The sequence below is a fragment of the Neopsephotus bourkii genome, unplaced genomic scaffold, assembly GCF_033783945.1.
Source record: "Neopsephotus bourkii isolate Nb327-2 ecotype Australia unplaced genomic scaffold, CSIRO-AGI_Nbou_v1 NB_1433, whole genome shotgun sequence".
Taxonomy (NCBI): Eukaryota; Metazoa; Chordata; class Aves; order Psittaciformes; family Psittacidae; genus Neopsephotus; species Neopsephotus bourkii.
The window spans coordinates 5,080,484-5,095,546 of NW_026901910.1; the positions used below are offsets into that span (position 1 = coordinate 5,080,484).

The following is a 15,063-nucleotide window of genomic DNA, read 5'->3' on the forward strand; positions in this document are numbered from 1 at the left end:
ACAGGCTTCCAACTTTGCCACGTACAAATCCTCATCCAATACTGGAATGCAGGTGCAGGCCACACTTGCTTGTTTCTACAGGCAGCATCTGTTCCTCCAGCAGACAGTGCTAGTGTTGGGACTCTATAACATTCATCTGAAGGGGAGAAAAGGAAGAGATAAGAACCATGGAATGATACAGGAAAGGTAGACCTAAGGAAAGCACGCACCAAAGCAAAGCAGGGGCTAAGAAGAGAAATTGTGTGCAGTAGGGGTGGAAAAAAACAGAGAAGAGCAGCCCAGAACATTAAACCTGAAGATGAATATTCACATAAAGCCCATCATGCTCCATTCACCATATTCTTGTTGTTTCTTGCAATACCAAGAAAAGCAATTTCAAGTTGGACTGTGTATAATCAACTGTCCTTTGAGCAGACAACAGAATCTATCAGAGCTCCTCTTGATTTAGCGCTTTTGTTTCTTTCATCTCTCTTCTTCATTTTCAAGCTCTAGCATATGATGGATGCTCAGCGGCAAAGACAGGCAAATTGCTCACAAGTTCTTAGCCATTGCTGGGAAACCTGCCATTCTGCCCTTGCTGGAATCTTTTTGGAGTCTATTCTTTTGGATGGTAACAGAAAGCTTTAAGCTAGCATCTCTTGAATGTATGTTCCACCAGAAGCTTTCCAGGCAATGCTAAACCACTGCTGCACATCTCTGTGGGTGCAGATGCTGATTTTTAGGGGCCAGGTGTGTACTTCAGAGGGGACTTAGTTTTATTTTACAGGAAAATGCCATGCTAAAGACAAAAATGGGCAGGAAACAGGGATTGGAGAGGAAACTCCTGCTTTGTGTGCTCCTAATGATGTGGAACTGCAGGTTTATCCTTTAAGTTCTGCCTGTCACAGCCTCCGCTTATGTGAAATGGGGACAGTATAACATGAAAGCATTTTGGTTTTGAAGTATATTTAACCTTGAAAATAGATGTGAAATCTATAGATAATAACAACAGGCTCTGTTTCCTGCAGAATGCAGCTCTCCAGCACCTCTTCATCCGGAAATCCTTTCGCCCCTTCAAATGCCTCCAGTGTGGGAAGGCCTTCAGGGAAAAGGACAAACTGGATCAGCACCTCCGCTTCCACGGGCGGGAAGGGAACTGCCCTTTGACTTGTGACATCTGCAACAAGGGCTTCATCAACAGTGGGGCTCTTGAGAGCCACATGAAGTTCCACATGGACCAGAAAACGTACTCCTGCATCTTCTGTCCCGAGTCCTTCGACCGCCTGGATCTGCTCAAAGACCACGTGGCCATCCATGTCAACGATGGCTATTTCACCTGCCCTACCTGCAAGAAACGCTTTCCAGACTTCATCCAGGTGAGATGCCTTCCTTGTGAGCACTCTGTTTGTGAGCTTTGCAGTGCTGTTCTTGGGTCCTGCTGCATGTCAGTTCATTCTCACAAGATAAAGGGGGCCACCTCAGTTGGAAATTAAAAAGGAAGAGTGACCAAGCATTGTTAGATGCTGTCTTATGCCCCTGCAGTGCTCTTTCTGCTACATGATCAGATGTAGTACCTCAGTCTGGCGCTGCACTGCAGGAAGAGTGGTTCCTTATTCTCCAAAGATTCCCAAACCAGAGGTCCTGACTACTTTAGATCAGTGCAGATCCTTGGCACAAAAAGGAATCGTCTTTCTGCATGTGCTTCAATATCCCTTGTCCTTTGTCATTCAGACTCTGAAGCAAAACAAATGGTGGTATTAAGTCTTTAATCCTTTGCCTGCTTCTGTCAGGATAATTCACTTGCATCCTTGCAGAGACACCAGAACAGATCAGGATATTCTGCTTCCTGATTTCTCCCTTGGCTTCAGGTGGGGAGCTTATTCTTCTTCCCTGCACTCTGCAGTAGTGAGTAAAGGAATGACTTTGTGCAGTGTGCAGAGCCATTGCAGAAGATGGTTAACAGAATTCCAAGACGCTATTTTGATGTTCAGGAAGGAAGAACTGAGTGGTACCATGCACACACATTCATTGCCCTTCCTAGGGACGTAAAGGTTGAGAAATTTTGCTGGGCTGTCTGATTTAAATAGAAATCCAGTTTAAATCAGTAGAAGCTGATAGACTATCCAATAGGTTAGAGAGGAACGGATGCAGAAAAGTCATTTACTAACCTAACTCCATCCTGGCAAAACCCCTTTTCTGTAATGGTTGAACAAGGAGCAGGGATGATTCAGAACTGCTGTACTGCAGCCTAATGCCCCATGAACTTTCCTGTGGAACTGATCAAGCCAGAAGGATATCCCATGGCTTTATGGCTTTTTTCCCAGCAATTCAGATCTATTTTGGAGATTAAACCTTATTTTATCAGCTGGTGCTATGTGAATCATAAAGTCTAGTCACCACAGACTGCTGCCTACTTGAATACTTTGATGTGGAACAGATACCAAGTTGTTCCACTTCAGATAAGTACTAGGAGACAGCAAGGATTTAATTAGGGATCTGTATATTGAGTAGTGGTTGGATTTGAAATGTCAAACCTCATTAGTTTATTGGAGGTGGGGAAAACCCAAAATACTGGATGGGTCAGGGACAGTACACCAAAGGAATTGCCATTCTGGTGGAAAGGAATTGGTCCTTGTGTTTAGATTTCTTATAAATGAAGATAAGGAACCTCAGATAAATGCTGTAACTCAAGGATGACGCAGTAAAACTGGTACATGGTGGTCTTTGGCCACCTATTAAGTGCCCAGCGATACAACAGCTTCAGGAATCAGTCTTGAGGAAATCAACTTATCCATCCAGATGCATAATACAAACGCTTTGGCTTTATGGAAGCAATTGCCAAGGAATCAACTGTTCCAATAAAGCACTTTATAAACCAAAGCAGATCGGAGAACTGTTCCAACCTTCTTCCTTCGTGCTAAGAGTTCCTGCACTGTTTTCCCACGTACTCCTCTCTTCTGAATGACTCCTCTTTACTCTCTGCCACTGCAGGTGAAGAAGCACGTCCGCAGCTTCCACTCGGAGAAGATCTACCAGTGTACAGAGTGTGACAAAGCCTTCTGCCGCCCGGACAAGCTGCGCCTCCACATGCTGCGCCACTCGGACCGCAAAGACTTCCTCTGCTCCACGTGTGGCAAGCAGTTCAAGGTAAAGGGAGTCCTCACTGAGCACCATTCTTTACCCTGCTCCAAGCAGATGGGTTCGTGTTCTCCAAGGTGGATGAAACGGACATGTGGAAGCTGCGTGTGCTGCTTTGTGTCATATGGGAGTGACAACACTGATTTCTGATGGGCAAGGGGCAGGATTCACCCTAGCATAAGCATCTCACCTATCAAATCTGACTTCTAATAATATAGTAGGAAAGGGCACTTCCATCTGCTCATGAAGAACTGGGTCATTATGCCGCTCAGTTGCAGGTGCTTGGGTTGTATTGCTTAGTTTAGTTAAGAAAAGCTCTTGCTGATATTAGGAAACCTCTTGCTGAAACCAGGAGTGATATTCCTGGCCAAGATGCCTGCGTCTGTGCCATCCATCTTGTCAGCACAGGACATCCAGATGCCCTTCCAGATCCCACCAGAACACATGGAGCAGACTGTGAGCCAGGAAGACTGTGGTGGCAGCAGCCTGCTACTTGTCGCTTGGTTTCGTATGGGATACTGAGGGACTGGATGCTTTGGGGTGAAGAAGCACTTTCTGGACAGTGTGTGTGTCTCCAGAAAGGCTGGACTGCACCCAGGCAGTAGGTTCAGTACTGTGGTAGGATGTGAGGTCCTCAGGCAAGAGCATTATTAGATGCAAGTTTCCAGCCATACTCAGTTAAGCACTAATATATTAGATAAATTCAAAGGAAAGCCAGAGTGGAGGCTACTAAATTATCATTGGTTTGGCTCCTTTTTTTGTGGCTGAGCAACCTCAGCTTGGCTTGAAGGCTAAATGTAGACCCACATGGGTTCCTGCTGGGACAACACTGGGAATGCAACCAATTCATGGCACCAGAGAGAGCCCAAGAGATATATATATATATCTGAGCAACTCGCCTTGTGGCTCTTGTAACAGGTAGTAAAGGCAGTAGCAGTGCTGATGCTTTCCTCCCTGACTGCTCTTTCCCAGAGGAAGGACAAACTGCGAGAGCACATGCAGAGGATGCACAACCCGGAGAGGGAGGCCAAGAAAGCGGATCGGATCAGCCGCTCCAAGACCTTCAAGCCTCGGATCGCTTCCACCGACTACGAGAGCTTCATGTTCAAGTGCAGACTCTGCATGATGGGCTTCCGCCGCAGGGGCATGTTGGTGAGCGCTCCAGTTTCCCTTCCAGCTTCTCCAGTTTGATGCATAGTTAAGGAATGAAGATGGGATTTCAATGGTTGGAACATAAGGATGCTGTGAAACTGGGTGAACTTCAGAGCTAAGATGATGCATCTTGTTTTAAAGCGTGCCTTTGCTGTATGCTTGGTTGTCACTATCCCATTTCAACACTAAGTAATGCTGGCTGAACATGAGATGAATGTATCACCTGGTTCAGCTGTACTGCCTCAGTTTTCCCCAGTGTCTTGCTATTTTTTGCTTCTTCCCCTTCTTGAGGAGCCTCTCCTGGCCATGCCCTCTACCTGCCACTGTGTAAAGGGTGTTATGCAGCACAACCCTTTCATGAGGGTTGTGATTTCAGCTAGCAAAGGCCTGCCTGGGTAGAGCCCTTTTACATTACCTCTGCTGCAAGAGTTCTGGCAAGCTGGTCTACCCCTTCCCATCTCAGTTTGATTAAACTGTGAATGAGACCTAGCAAGACCTGCAGCAGCTGACTGAATGCACAAGAACCCTTGCAGCAGCGAATGCTTCTGTCCTGTTGGCTACCATCACTACAGTTTTGGTCTGGCTGTTAGCCATGTTGAGGAGAAGCAGCAATTCCTCAGCTTCCAGCTGTAATACTCTCTTTTTCTCTGTGCCTCTTCCTCTTAAGGTGAATCATTTATCAAAGAGACATCCAGACATGAAAATAGAAGAGGTGCCAGAGCTCACGTTGCCCATCATCAAACCCAACAGAGATTACTTCTGTCAGTACTGTGATAAGGTACGTAAGGAAGACACATAGGAGGATAACTCAGTCCTAGACCTATATGCAACCAGTTTATCTCTGCATAGAAACATCTGGCAGGGTTTGGAGCTTGCTTTTGGAGTGCTTGCCTGCAACATCCCTGCAGTACTGCCCAAACAAAGGAATTGGGATGAAATGCACTCAGGCCAAGGCAGCTGAATGCTAATTGAAAACTACAGTTCCTTCCCCTGTCTTTGGAGTTGGAACACTTAATACCATGAGCCAGCCAGCAGTCACTCACCCTTAGACCTGCATAACTTTTTGCTGCCCAGGACTAAGTACTAAATCTGTCTATTAATTACTGAACACTCACTCCTTTTGGTTTCTGCATCAGTTCTAAAAGTGAGCCTCTAACCCCTTTTATTTTAAGCTGCTTAGTCACATGCCAGTCATTCCCAGTGTTCAGTGGAGCCTGAAGCTGCTCCTGCACTGCTTTTGGGTTCCTGTTCTTATTCCCTGGCCTTTGCTTTTTATGCATGTGGGCCTTTATTTACCAGGGAGTGTATTTTGACTGTCATCATTCTTTTGTGATGCCTCCTTCCTTTTGTTTCAAGGGAAATGAACCCAGATAGTTTTAAGTAATATTATAGAACATTCATTTGTCAATGTGCCTAAAAAGAGTATGTTGATCAATAAAGGCTGTTCAAATAGTGTGATGCTTGGTGTGAGAATGGAGGCATCAACCCTCACGACAGCCTAACATTGAACAAATTACAGCTTTGATGATCAGTGGCTTCTCTGACATTTGACCTTCAGGTATGGGGCAAAAAGGGTTTTCCTCTTTGATGTCCTGCTTTGATGTTTTGGTGAGGCATATGACATAGTCTCCAGTGGCTTCTGCATGCTACACAAGAAAGAGTTGCTTCTACAGGTTAATTAAACACTGGGAGGTGAACATATATTCCTGCATTATGTTGTAATTGTTTGGGGCTTGAACTAAATGTGGTATCTAAAGCGACGTGCAGACCTTCCAAATAAGGATAACTGGTAGCTGTTTTCTCTACAGACTTCAGGGTTGCACCAGTTTCACTCCAGATCTTTACCCTGCAGGTGTACAAGAGTGCCAGTAAGCGCAAAGCACACATCCTGAAGAACCATCCTGGTGCTGAGCTACCTCCAAGCATCCGGAAGCTGCGTCCTGCAGGCCCAGGAGAGCCAGATCCCATGCTGAGCACCCACACCCAGCTCACAGGCACCATTGCCACCCCTCCAGTCTGCTGTCCTCACTGTTCCAAGCAGTACAGCAGCAAGGTATGAGGGTTGTTATACAGCTGAGTGTAAAAACCAGCTCTTTCACTGTGGTATCTGTCAGCCCACAAGCAAAGCTCTCTCATTCTGAGTCAGTGCTGGTTTCATGCTGCCTGCTGACAATGCAGGCACAGCCTCGTTGTTTTATGGCAAAATAATTCCCTAAAGAGAGGGAATGAACTGGAAAGAACACATGGTAATGTTATCAGGGTGCAGTTACAAACGGAAAGGCTTGGAAATTCCTCACTGACAGTTACAAGGGAGAGGAGTAGAGGAACAAAATGCAGAAAAGGTGACCTCTGGACAAGGTCCCCAAAAGATTTGGCTGTATAAAGCTTATAGGCTGTGGTATTTGGGGCAACATTTCAGCACCAGATAGCTCTAATGACCAACAACTCTTGTGAGACCATACGTGGAGTGTTGCTTTCAGCTCTGGGGCCCCCAGCACAAGAGGAACGTGGAGCTGTTGGAGCAAGTCCAGAGGAGGCCACAGAGATGCTGCGAGGGCTGGAGCAGCTCTGCTCTGGAGCCAGGCTGAGAGAGCTGGGCTGGGGCAGCCTGGAGAAGAGAAGGCTCCTGAAGGGGAGACCTTAGAGCAGCTCCAGTGCCTAAAGGGGCTGCAGGAAACCTGGAGAGGGGCTTGGGACAAGGGATGTAGGGACAGGCCAAGGGGAATGGCTTGAACCTGCCCGAGGGGAGACTGAGCTGAGCTCTTAGGCAGAAGCTCTTCCCTGTGAGGGTGCTGAGGCGCTGGCACAGGGTGCCCAGAGAAGCTGTGGCTGCCCCATCCCTGGCAGTGCTCAAGGCCAGGTCGGATGCCGGGGCTTGGAGCAAGCTGCTCCAGTGGAAGGTGTCCAAGGGGGATTGGAACTGGATGAGATCCTTTCCAACCCAAACCATTCCACGATTGTATGAACGGGATGGTTTCTGATGTCAGTTGACCTGAAGCATACTTACCATTCTCCTCCTGCTCTCTTGCATCTCTCTGCAGACCAAGATGGTCCAGCACATCCGCAAGAAGCACCCAGAGTTTGCTCAGCTCCCAAACACGATCCACGCACCTCTGGCGACGGCTGTCATCAGCTCCACTCCTGCTGTGCTAACCACAGACAGCACTACTGGAGAGACTGTTGTGGTAAGCACTTGGAACACATTAAATGAGGCCAATAGAGGGAAACAAACAGCCCAATGCCCTCTGGTCTGAAGTGTTTATTTGGCACACACCACTTGAAAGAGTGGCTTCTGTTTAGTAATGACTGGATCAAACTGTGCAGACGAGACAAGATCTCTGTAGTCACAGAATCCCAGGCTGGTTTGGGTTGGAAGGGACATTAAAGATCATCCAGGTCATGCCCATGCCATGGGCAGGGACACTTTTGGGCTGATGCATACCTCCAGTAGCTGATCTCTTCACTGTTAATACATCAGCTGCTATGGAAGTGAAAGCTGAGGCTAGAAATATCAGCTTTGTGTTCATTAGTAGTGCTGGGATGCTGCATAGCTTTAAAAATCCCATTGACCACAACTTAAAACTTCCTGTTTGAAGACTGTAAGTGGCTAAAAGACTGTTCTGCTTTCAAATGGGTAGATTCAACCAGGATGCTGGTGGCTTCATAAACCTGAGAGTGCCAAATGTCTTTACACACTTAGGCAATACAGTAAAGAAAAGTCTTGCTCTGGTGGCTGAGGAGGGAAGGGGGAGTATATCCAAGAAGCACTTTTTGTCTCGAAAACTAAGTCAACTCTTGACAAATGCAGGATTTTTATTGTCTAATAGCATAGTATTAAGTCAAAAGATTTAATTCTTTAATTATTATTGCATAAATCAGTCCTCGAAGGTCCTGACCATCACATTCAGACAGAAGAGACTGATTCTAGTGGATAATTCCTGGTGATTGCTTATGACCCCATCCTCTGTACACATTAAGCTCTTGTAAATCAACATCTAGGCCCAATGGTGTGATGAAAAGAACTACAGCCCTGTGGAAGTACTCAATCCACTTGACAATATGACGTCAACTGATGATGGTCTGTATCTCTGCCTGCTCAGACAACAGATTTACTGACCCAGGCAATGACAGAGATATCCCAAACCCTCACCACGGACTACCGGACTCCCCAGGGAGATTACCAGCGGATCCAGTACATCCCAGTGTCTCAACCCACAACTGGCTTGCAGCAGCCTCAGCACATACAGCTGCAGGTTGTGCAAGTGGCCCAGGTGAGTAGCCTTGATGTGCTTCTGACTCCCTCTGTATCAAGCCCGTTGCTTTCTTGGGGCTGTAGCATTCAGAAGCTTGTTAAGGAGTAGTTACAAAGAGTGATGCACGCTTCTTCATAGATAAACTGATCATAGGGTTTCCTTTGTAGGCATTGTGTACTGTGCATAAATCCTGCTGGTCTTGGTCTGCTTGCTGGACACTAAAGTGCTATGTCAGTTTAGTTCTGCCTATCGGGGCAGCTTTGCTCAAGTCTGCTCTAGGAAGGTTTTCCAGCACCTGGGAAAGTGGGTCAGTGGGTGACCCATTTTTGCACTTGAAGACTAATTTGTCCTTCCTTGTTCTCAGTGAGCCAGAGCCAAAGTGTGGAAGTACAGAGAGCTGCTTGCTTTTCCCCTCTGTGTCACCTATTAGAATATCAGTTTTCTGTGCCTCCTGCAAATAACACCAAAGTGTAACTGGAGCAACCGAGCTGAGGAGCATAACTTGGGGAGCTGGAATGAATGGGCATAGCCTTCAAGTCTGGTATCCACTGGGTGAAGCTGAAAGTACCACGTGTTTGTATTTGAGTCTGCAATTCCCTGTTCTGTCTGGCCCCTCATTACAAATGAAGTTATGAATTTGGTTAATAAAGACTAAATAATGGCCTGGCCCTAGTTAATATTGACAGTGGCTGTTGTAATGATACGAGAGCATGGATACTGATTGCTAGTATTAATTTTATCAAGATCTTAGACCTGTAATTAGATTACACCAATTGGTATCATTAGCAGGTGCTGCTCCAAAAAGCTTTTAATCAGTAAGAGTCCTCAGTACCAAAAACCAGTTCTGGATATGCAGATCTTGAGGATCTATCTATTTTATAGACTGTATTTTATAGAAAGAACCTGACAAAGAATGATGGTCCTGGTTTTCAGACCCTCTGGTTGACAGCTTGTATGCCCTTAGCAGGTTCTTTTCAGCGGGGTGACTTAAGATGTAACCATCTCCATGCTATTACATCTGTTAAATGTATTTCTTGATCTCCCAGGAGCAAAGAGAGGGTACACAGTGACTTGAACAGGAGTGCTCTGTGGTCTCATTGAGGCTCATAGCTCCCTGTTGCAGAGCTTGTGTCACAGAAGGGGTTTACAGGACTGCTGCTTTGGTATTCTTATGTTTGTTTTCTCCATTTTCCTCCCAGGCTACCTCACCTCACCAGTCCCAGCACTCCACAGTGGACGTTGGGCAGCTTCACGACCCCCAGACCTACACCCAGCATGCTATCCAGGTGCAGCACATCCAGGTCACAGAGCCTTCGGCAGCACCTCAGTCATCAGCACAGGTATTGCAACTTAAACGTAGCCAATGGAAAGATGTAAATGGAAACTGGCATTCCTCAAATACTTGAAGCTCTCCATGCTGTTGAGGGTGGTGGTTCAGTTTTTGTCCTGACTTATACAGGCTGGACAAGGTCCAAAGGAGGGCCACAAAGATGATCCAAGGACTGGGAAGCTGTGTGAGGAAAGGCTGAGAGAACTGGGCTTGTTCAGCCTGGAGAAAGAAGGCTGCAGGGAGAACTTATCACCATGTTGTAGTATTTAAAGGGTGGCTAGAAAGGAGATGAGCCTCCCTTCTTACAAGGAGTCACATAGGATATGCTACAGAACCTGCCCCCATGTTTTCCCTTACTAAAACAAGATATGTTTGTCACTTACTACACTGTAAATGCTTTTACCTTTCCTAGGTTGGGGCTCAGCCTTTGAGTCCCTCCTCACAACAGTCTCAGCAGGAGCTCAGCCCCTCACAGATGCAGACAGCTACATCGACACCAACCCAAGCCCTCCAGCAGCAGCAGCAGGGATCTTCAGTCCAGCACACGTATCTTCCCAGCACGTGGAACTCGTTTCGGAGCTATTGTAAGTGGCAGCAGCAGCTCTCACTAAGCATTTGAGTAACATATGGGACTAAGATGTGCTCCATTCCTCCAGCTACCAAATGGGATAGTATTTTCAGAGCTCATTAAGATTTGTGATTAATATTTATACACATCTAAGGAGAGAAATAGTTTCAGACAAATGAAAGTGGTTGTAGTAGCAGTTGTACTGTAGCTCCACAATGACCTGGTATGTGATTTGAGCAGGCAGACTGGGCTCCTTTATTCCAAGGATGTTGTATTCAGCAAGACTGCATGTCTTTGGTAGGGACTAGTTCAAATTTGGATGAAATTGAGAGTATGATGAAACTATTCCTCATGTCCATGCAGCTCTGGGCGGTAATTCAGTGATTTAGGTGAGAACAGGATGTGTTGTCTATGAATGAATTGCCAAATCTGCAGCTCATGTTAGCTGGCACTGAATCTCTTGAGGTCTGTAGAGTTCTACAAGGCTTTACAGTACCTGTTTCAGGATTGATATGCTACTGACATAAGATAAAACCTTTCAAGGTGGTCTTCTGAGTTTGACTGAAGGTCTTGATTCTGCAATTTCCATTTTCAGCATCTGAGATCCAGATGATGACCATTCCCCAAGGCCAGTACGTGATCACAGAGACTGCTGTAGGTACGCCAGTCACCACTGTCAACACGGGGCAAGTGAAAGCAGTTACTCAGGTAAGAAGAACCATCGTGGCCTTTTTGGGTTTTCTTAATCCAGAATCATGTATCAGGCTTTAAGCATGCAGTTTGAAGGGTAAAAAGATGCCAAAGTGAATATTGGGGCACACAGAGCAGAGAATAATTTTGCCAGCTTTCTGTTACCTGTAGGATTACAGACTGAGTCACTGCTGTCTTACCTTGTAAGCAATCTAGCATGAGGAGGCAGGTGGTTGTTCTGGGTGATACTGGGAATGCAACTTGTATAGCATGTAGAGAACAGAGAACTTTTAGTATTAAGAATGGCTGTTATAACTTGTAGTGATGGGTTGATTGCATCATTAGCTTAACCATTGATAAGCTAACCAAATACAAAGTAGCCCAATGTACTTGCAAACAAAGGACAAGTGTTAGGTTGTTCTTGGGTATGTTTAAATGAAAGAAAACTTGATTTCCAAGTTCATACCAAAATGTCTCCAGCACAGCAACAGGAAAGCTACAGATGATTAGAGCAGGGAACTTAGATGAGATGCAATGATGATGATTTTCCATATTCCCCATGCAGACTCACTATGTGATATCTGAAGGTCAGCCTGATCTGGAAGCCAAACAAAACTCTTCGCTCCCCAGTGAGGTCCAGGTCGGCGTTCCCCAGCCCGCAGTGCCCACGGATACCTTGGAATCCCAAACAAGCACTCAGCAGCCCACCACCCAGTACATCATCACTACAACCACCAACGGCAGCGGCGGCAGCGAGGTGCACATCTCTAAACCCAGAACTTTCTCAGCAGAACACGAATGAAGAAGCCTTCTGGTGTCTCTTGCTTGTACTTGTCACCTCCCCCCGAGCCCAGATCTGTGGGTATGCTGGGGTTAAATATGGTTTAAAGTATATGCTCACTTCAACTAAAATCTTGGAGCTCTTGTTATGCTTTAAGAGGGTTCAAGTCCCTGGTGACCATGAAGAAGTACCCTCAAAATCCTTCTGGGTCATTACTTTATGCAACTTTTAACAAAAAGGACAAGAGGAGAAGTAAAACTTCTGCTTGCTCTGGACTTGATTTTGGGCATGTCTGCATTCCTTTTCGGAAGTGTCTCCCAGTAAACAACCTGTTACTTCAGTTGTATGGGGAAAAAGCTTCCCTAATGGAAGGCTAACTGGCTGATGATGTATGTATATTTTTACTAGGAGCTGTTAAAGAGGAGGCCACCATGTAAATAGCCAGAATAGGGCAGAACCGCTTCCAATGTCCTCATTTCAGCAGCCAGGGTGAAAGGGAACATAATCTGCTCGCTGCGAGCAGGCTGCCTGGAGAGAAAGAGCAGCAGCAGCCAAGTGTCCATGTGAGGGGATGGATGTAACAATGAAGCTGTGAAGATGTGCCCAAGCAGTCCATTAAATTATTATTCTCGTTTTTCCAGCCCTCAAGAACTGTTTACATGCTGCCTGCCCTACCCTAGTTTACCACCTTCCAAAAGAAGGAAAAGTGCAGTCTTAAACCCATGTTGTTTGGAGCAAACTGATGGAGATTGTAGTAGCACGTAAGGGTAGTACAGAGCCACTGTTATCTCTTTTTCCCTTCCAGTATTTGCAGGGAAAAACACCTTTCTGCCCACTAGAACAGACAAAAAGGGTTCAGCTTAGCCTATGTAGCAGCTTCTGCTGTAACCTAAAGGTAGCTGTGCCAGGAGAACATGAGGGTGCAGAAGCACACCTCTAAAGAGGAGGGTAGTTATCTCGTTACCATTTTTCCCCTTGAAGTCTGTATGGAGAGTTGGTTACTCTGTTTTCTTCCCCAAAAAGCCTTGTTAACAATGCAGTGTAATTTCTTTGGACATTTCCATAAGATGACCAGCCCTGGACTCAGGAAGCATACAAGAAACATGCTAGTGGACCACTGTTTATGGGACACAAAGCCATCTCTGAGGGTTGCCTGTTTTGGTAGGCCTGGTCTCTGTACAGAATTCATGCCATGCTTAAGGACCAGGAGAAAGGGAAAGAGCAGGTTTATCTTTTTAAGGCAGTGTAATTATCATTTTTTTCTTCCATAATCCTTTTATTTGTTGGTTATTTAATGCATTCTGATATGTGCAAAAATAGAACTACAACTCCATTGACTCCTGATGGGATGTACTGTGTCTGTCTAAACCTCCAGTCACTGCTTGAAAACTCATCCCAGATTGTCTGTGCACAACAGCATAAGTGTATTTATAAAACACAAAGAAGGATCTTTTGTCTTTATGGCCTGTGAGACTGAAGGAGTGAGAGAGGTTTTCTGGGTTCGTTTTCTCTGTGCCACAGAGTGTGAATGTGCAACTCCTTGACCTAAGTACTCCAGATCTAGAGGATTACACATGTGGGCAAGCTCCACAGATGTTGTGGGATCAGCCCTGATGGAGTTGAAGCTCCTTGGGAGCTTCACAGTTGGACTGGACAAGAGGAAGTTTGGTTTCTTCTGGGCAAAGCCTTGTAGCAGGTATTGCTTTTGGTACTTAACACATCTATTAATATGGTGTGGAGGAGATAAATCACATGGAGAACACTGGCCAGTCAGAGGTGTTTTGAGGGAGCTTTGAGGTGACTTGCTAAACTATGGATTAACTTGTTCCTGGGATTTCACTTCTCTTGCTGTACCACTGTATGGGGCATTACTGAGGCTGGAGAAGTCCATGAGCTTCCATTTAGTCAAACACAGTGATCAGTATCTTTAAATGCAGCACATCTGGGAGCCCATCAATTTGAGCGTGGTTCCTGCTGATCCAATGAAGTCATGTTCCTGAGGACTGTGGAATTCCAATGCTGGGCATTGCAATGATGTTGGTGTGGGCGAATAGAAGGGAGATTTGTGTCGGCTTTCTTTAGGCTGCTATGTGCTCTTGTACCAAGTCAGAAATGGTGTGAATAGCAGGAAAATAGGAGACTTGGGAATGGGGTACTGCACTACAAGAGGTGTTTTAAAGGTGTACAAGTCTGTAACATCAAACAAGTTTGCCTTAATGGTATTGGAGATGAGGGGTGTAAAAACTGTTTTGCTTTATCCATGTTTATTGGAAAGAATCACAGGAGGACACTTGTTTAAAGCTGTGAACTACCCTAAAAGGCTAAACCCAATCCTAAACCAGCCTCTTTGCACTCCAGTCTTCCTTATCAAACTTTCTACTCTGTCCCACCGCAACAGCAGCACACTCATGCCATCAGCCAGGCAATCCATTAAGGAAGTCATGGTGTCCCGTGTTAAACACATGCCTCGTCGCCACAGCAGCATCCCGGGATATGGAAATACGATGAATTTACCTTCCAAAGACAGACATGAAAGCAACGCCATGGACTTACTCCTAGAAAGACACCACCACCATGGACGCAGACAACAGTGCATGGATTACCCCCATTTCTGCAGTGCAGAAAGGACAGGATTTACTATTACCTTTAAACCAGAGCAACCCCAACCTGGCCCTGCTCTCCCGCAGGAGTTTAGTGCTGGACTCCACCTGTGTGCTTGCCACCAAAGGTCTTGCTGGACCGTGGCATTTTTGGGTCCAAATACACCCTTCTCCCACCAACGAAGCCAATGGCAACCGAGCCCCCCCCCACGTCGCACCCCTCTTATTTAACTGTGTCTGTTACTGTACAGTGGTGACCGTTGTCGTGCTCATCGTCTTGTGCAACCCCGCAGCTGTACAAACCCCCCCATTAATAAACCTTTCCCCCCGGTTTTTTTGCTACAAACCACAATCACGGCTCTTCACTTGGCCCAAAACCGATGGGGGGAGGAGAGGGGGGGATTTGCCCTATCGCGACGCTCTCTGTCGCGACAAGGAGGAAGCGGGGCTGCGCCCTGCGCAGGCGCGGTGGGAGGAGCACCACTGCGCATGCGCTGTGACCGCCCGCCTTCCGGTGCGGGCCAGGCCCCCCCCTCAGCGCCGCCAGTGCTCGGGACCGGGGCTGAGGGGAG

General features: G+C 46.4%; 2 protein-coding genes across 9 annotated transcripts in view; one reads left to right on the plus strand and one right to left on the minus strand.

The window, feature by feature from the left end:
* PRDM10 (PR/SET domain 10) overlaps positions 1-12,203 on the plus strand; it is a 40,768-nt gene extending 28,565 nt beyond the window's left edge. For all 8 annotated transcript variants that reach the window (XM_061368565.1, XM_061368567.1, XM_061368560.1 and 5 more), the window contains 11 exons: positions 1,008-1,355; positions 2,971-3,126; positions 4,090-4,269; positions 4,937-5,047; positions 6,122-6,322; positions 7,311-7,454; positions 8,370-8,540; positions 9,722-9,862; positions 10,265-10,436; positions 11,016-11,128; positions 11,676-12,203. In XM_061368565.1, coding sequence (XP_061224549.1) covers positions 1,008-1,355; positions 2,971-3,126; positions 4,090-4,269; positions 4,937-5,047; positions 6,122-6,322; positions 7,311-7,454; positions 8,370-8,540; positions 9,722-9,862; positions 10,265-10,436; positions 11,016-11,128; positions 11,676-11,912 — 1,974 coding nt within the window. In that variant the 3' untranslated portion in view covers positions 11,913-12,203. The remainder of the gene's footprint in view (positions 1-1,007; positions 1,356-2,970; positions 3,127-4,089; positions 4,270-4,936; positions 5,048-6,121; positions 6,323-7,310; positions 7,455-8,369; positions 8,541-9,721; positions 9,863-10,264; positions 10,437-11,015; positions 11,129-11,675) is intronic.
* ZBTB44 (zinc finger and BTB domain containing 44) overlaps positions 1-15,063 on the minus strand; it is a 398,215-nt gene that overhangs the window by 295,969 nt on the left and 87,183 nt on the right. The gene's annotated exons all lie outside the window — the stretch shown is intronic.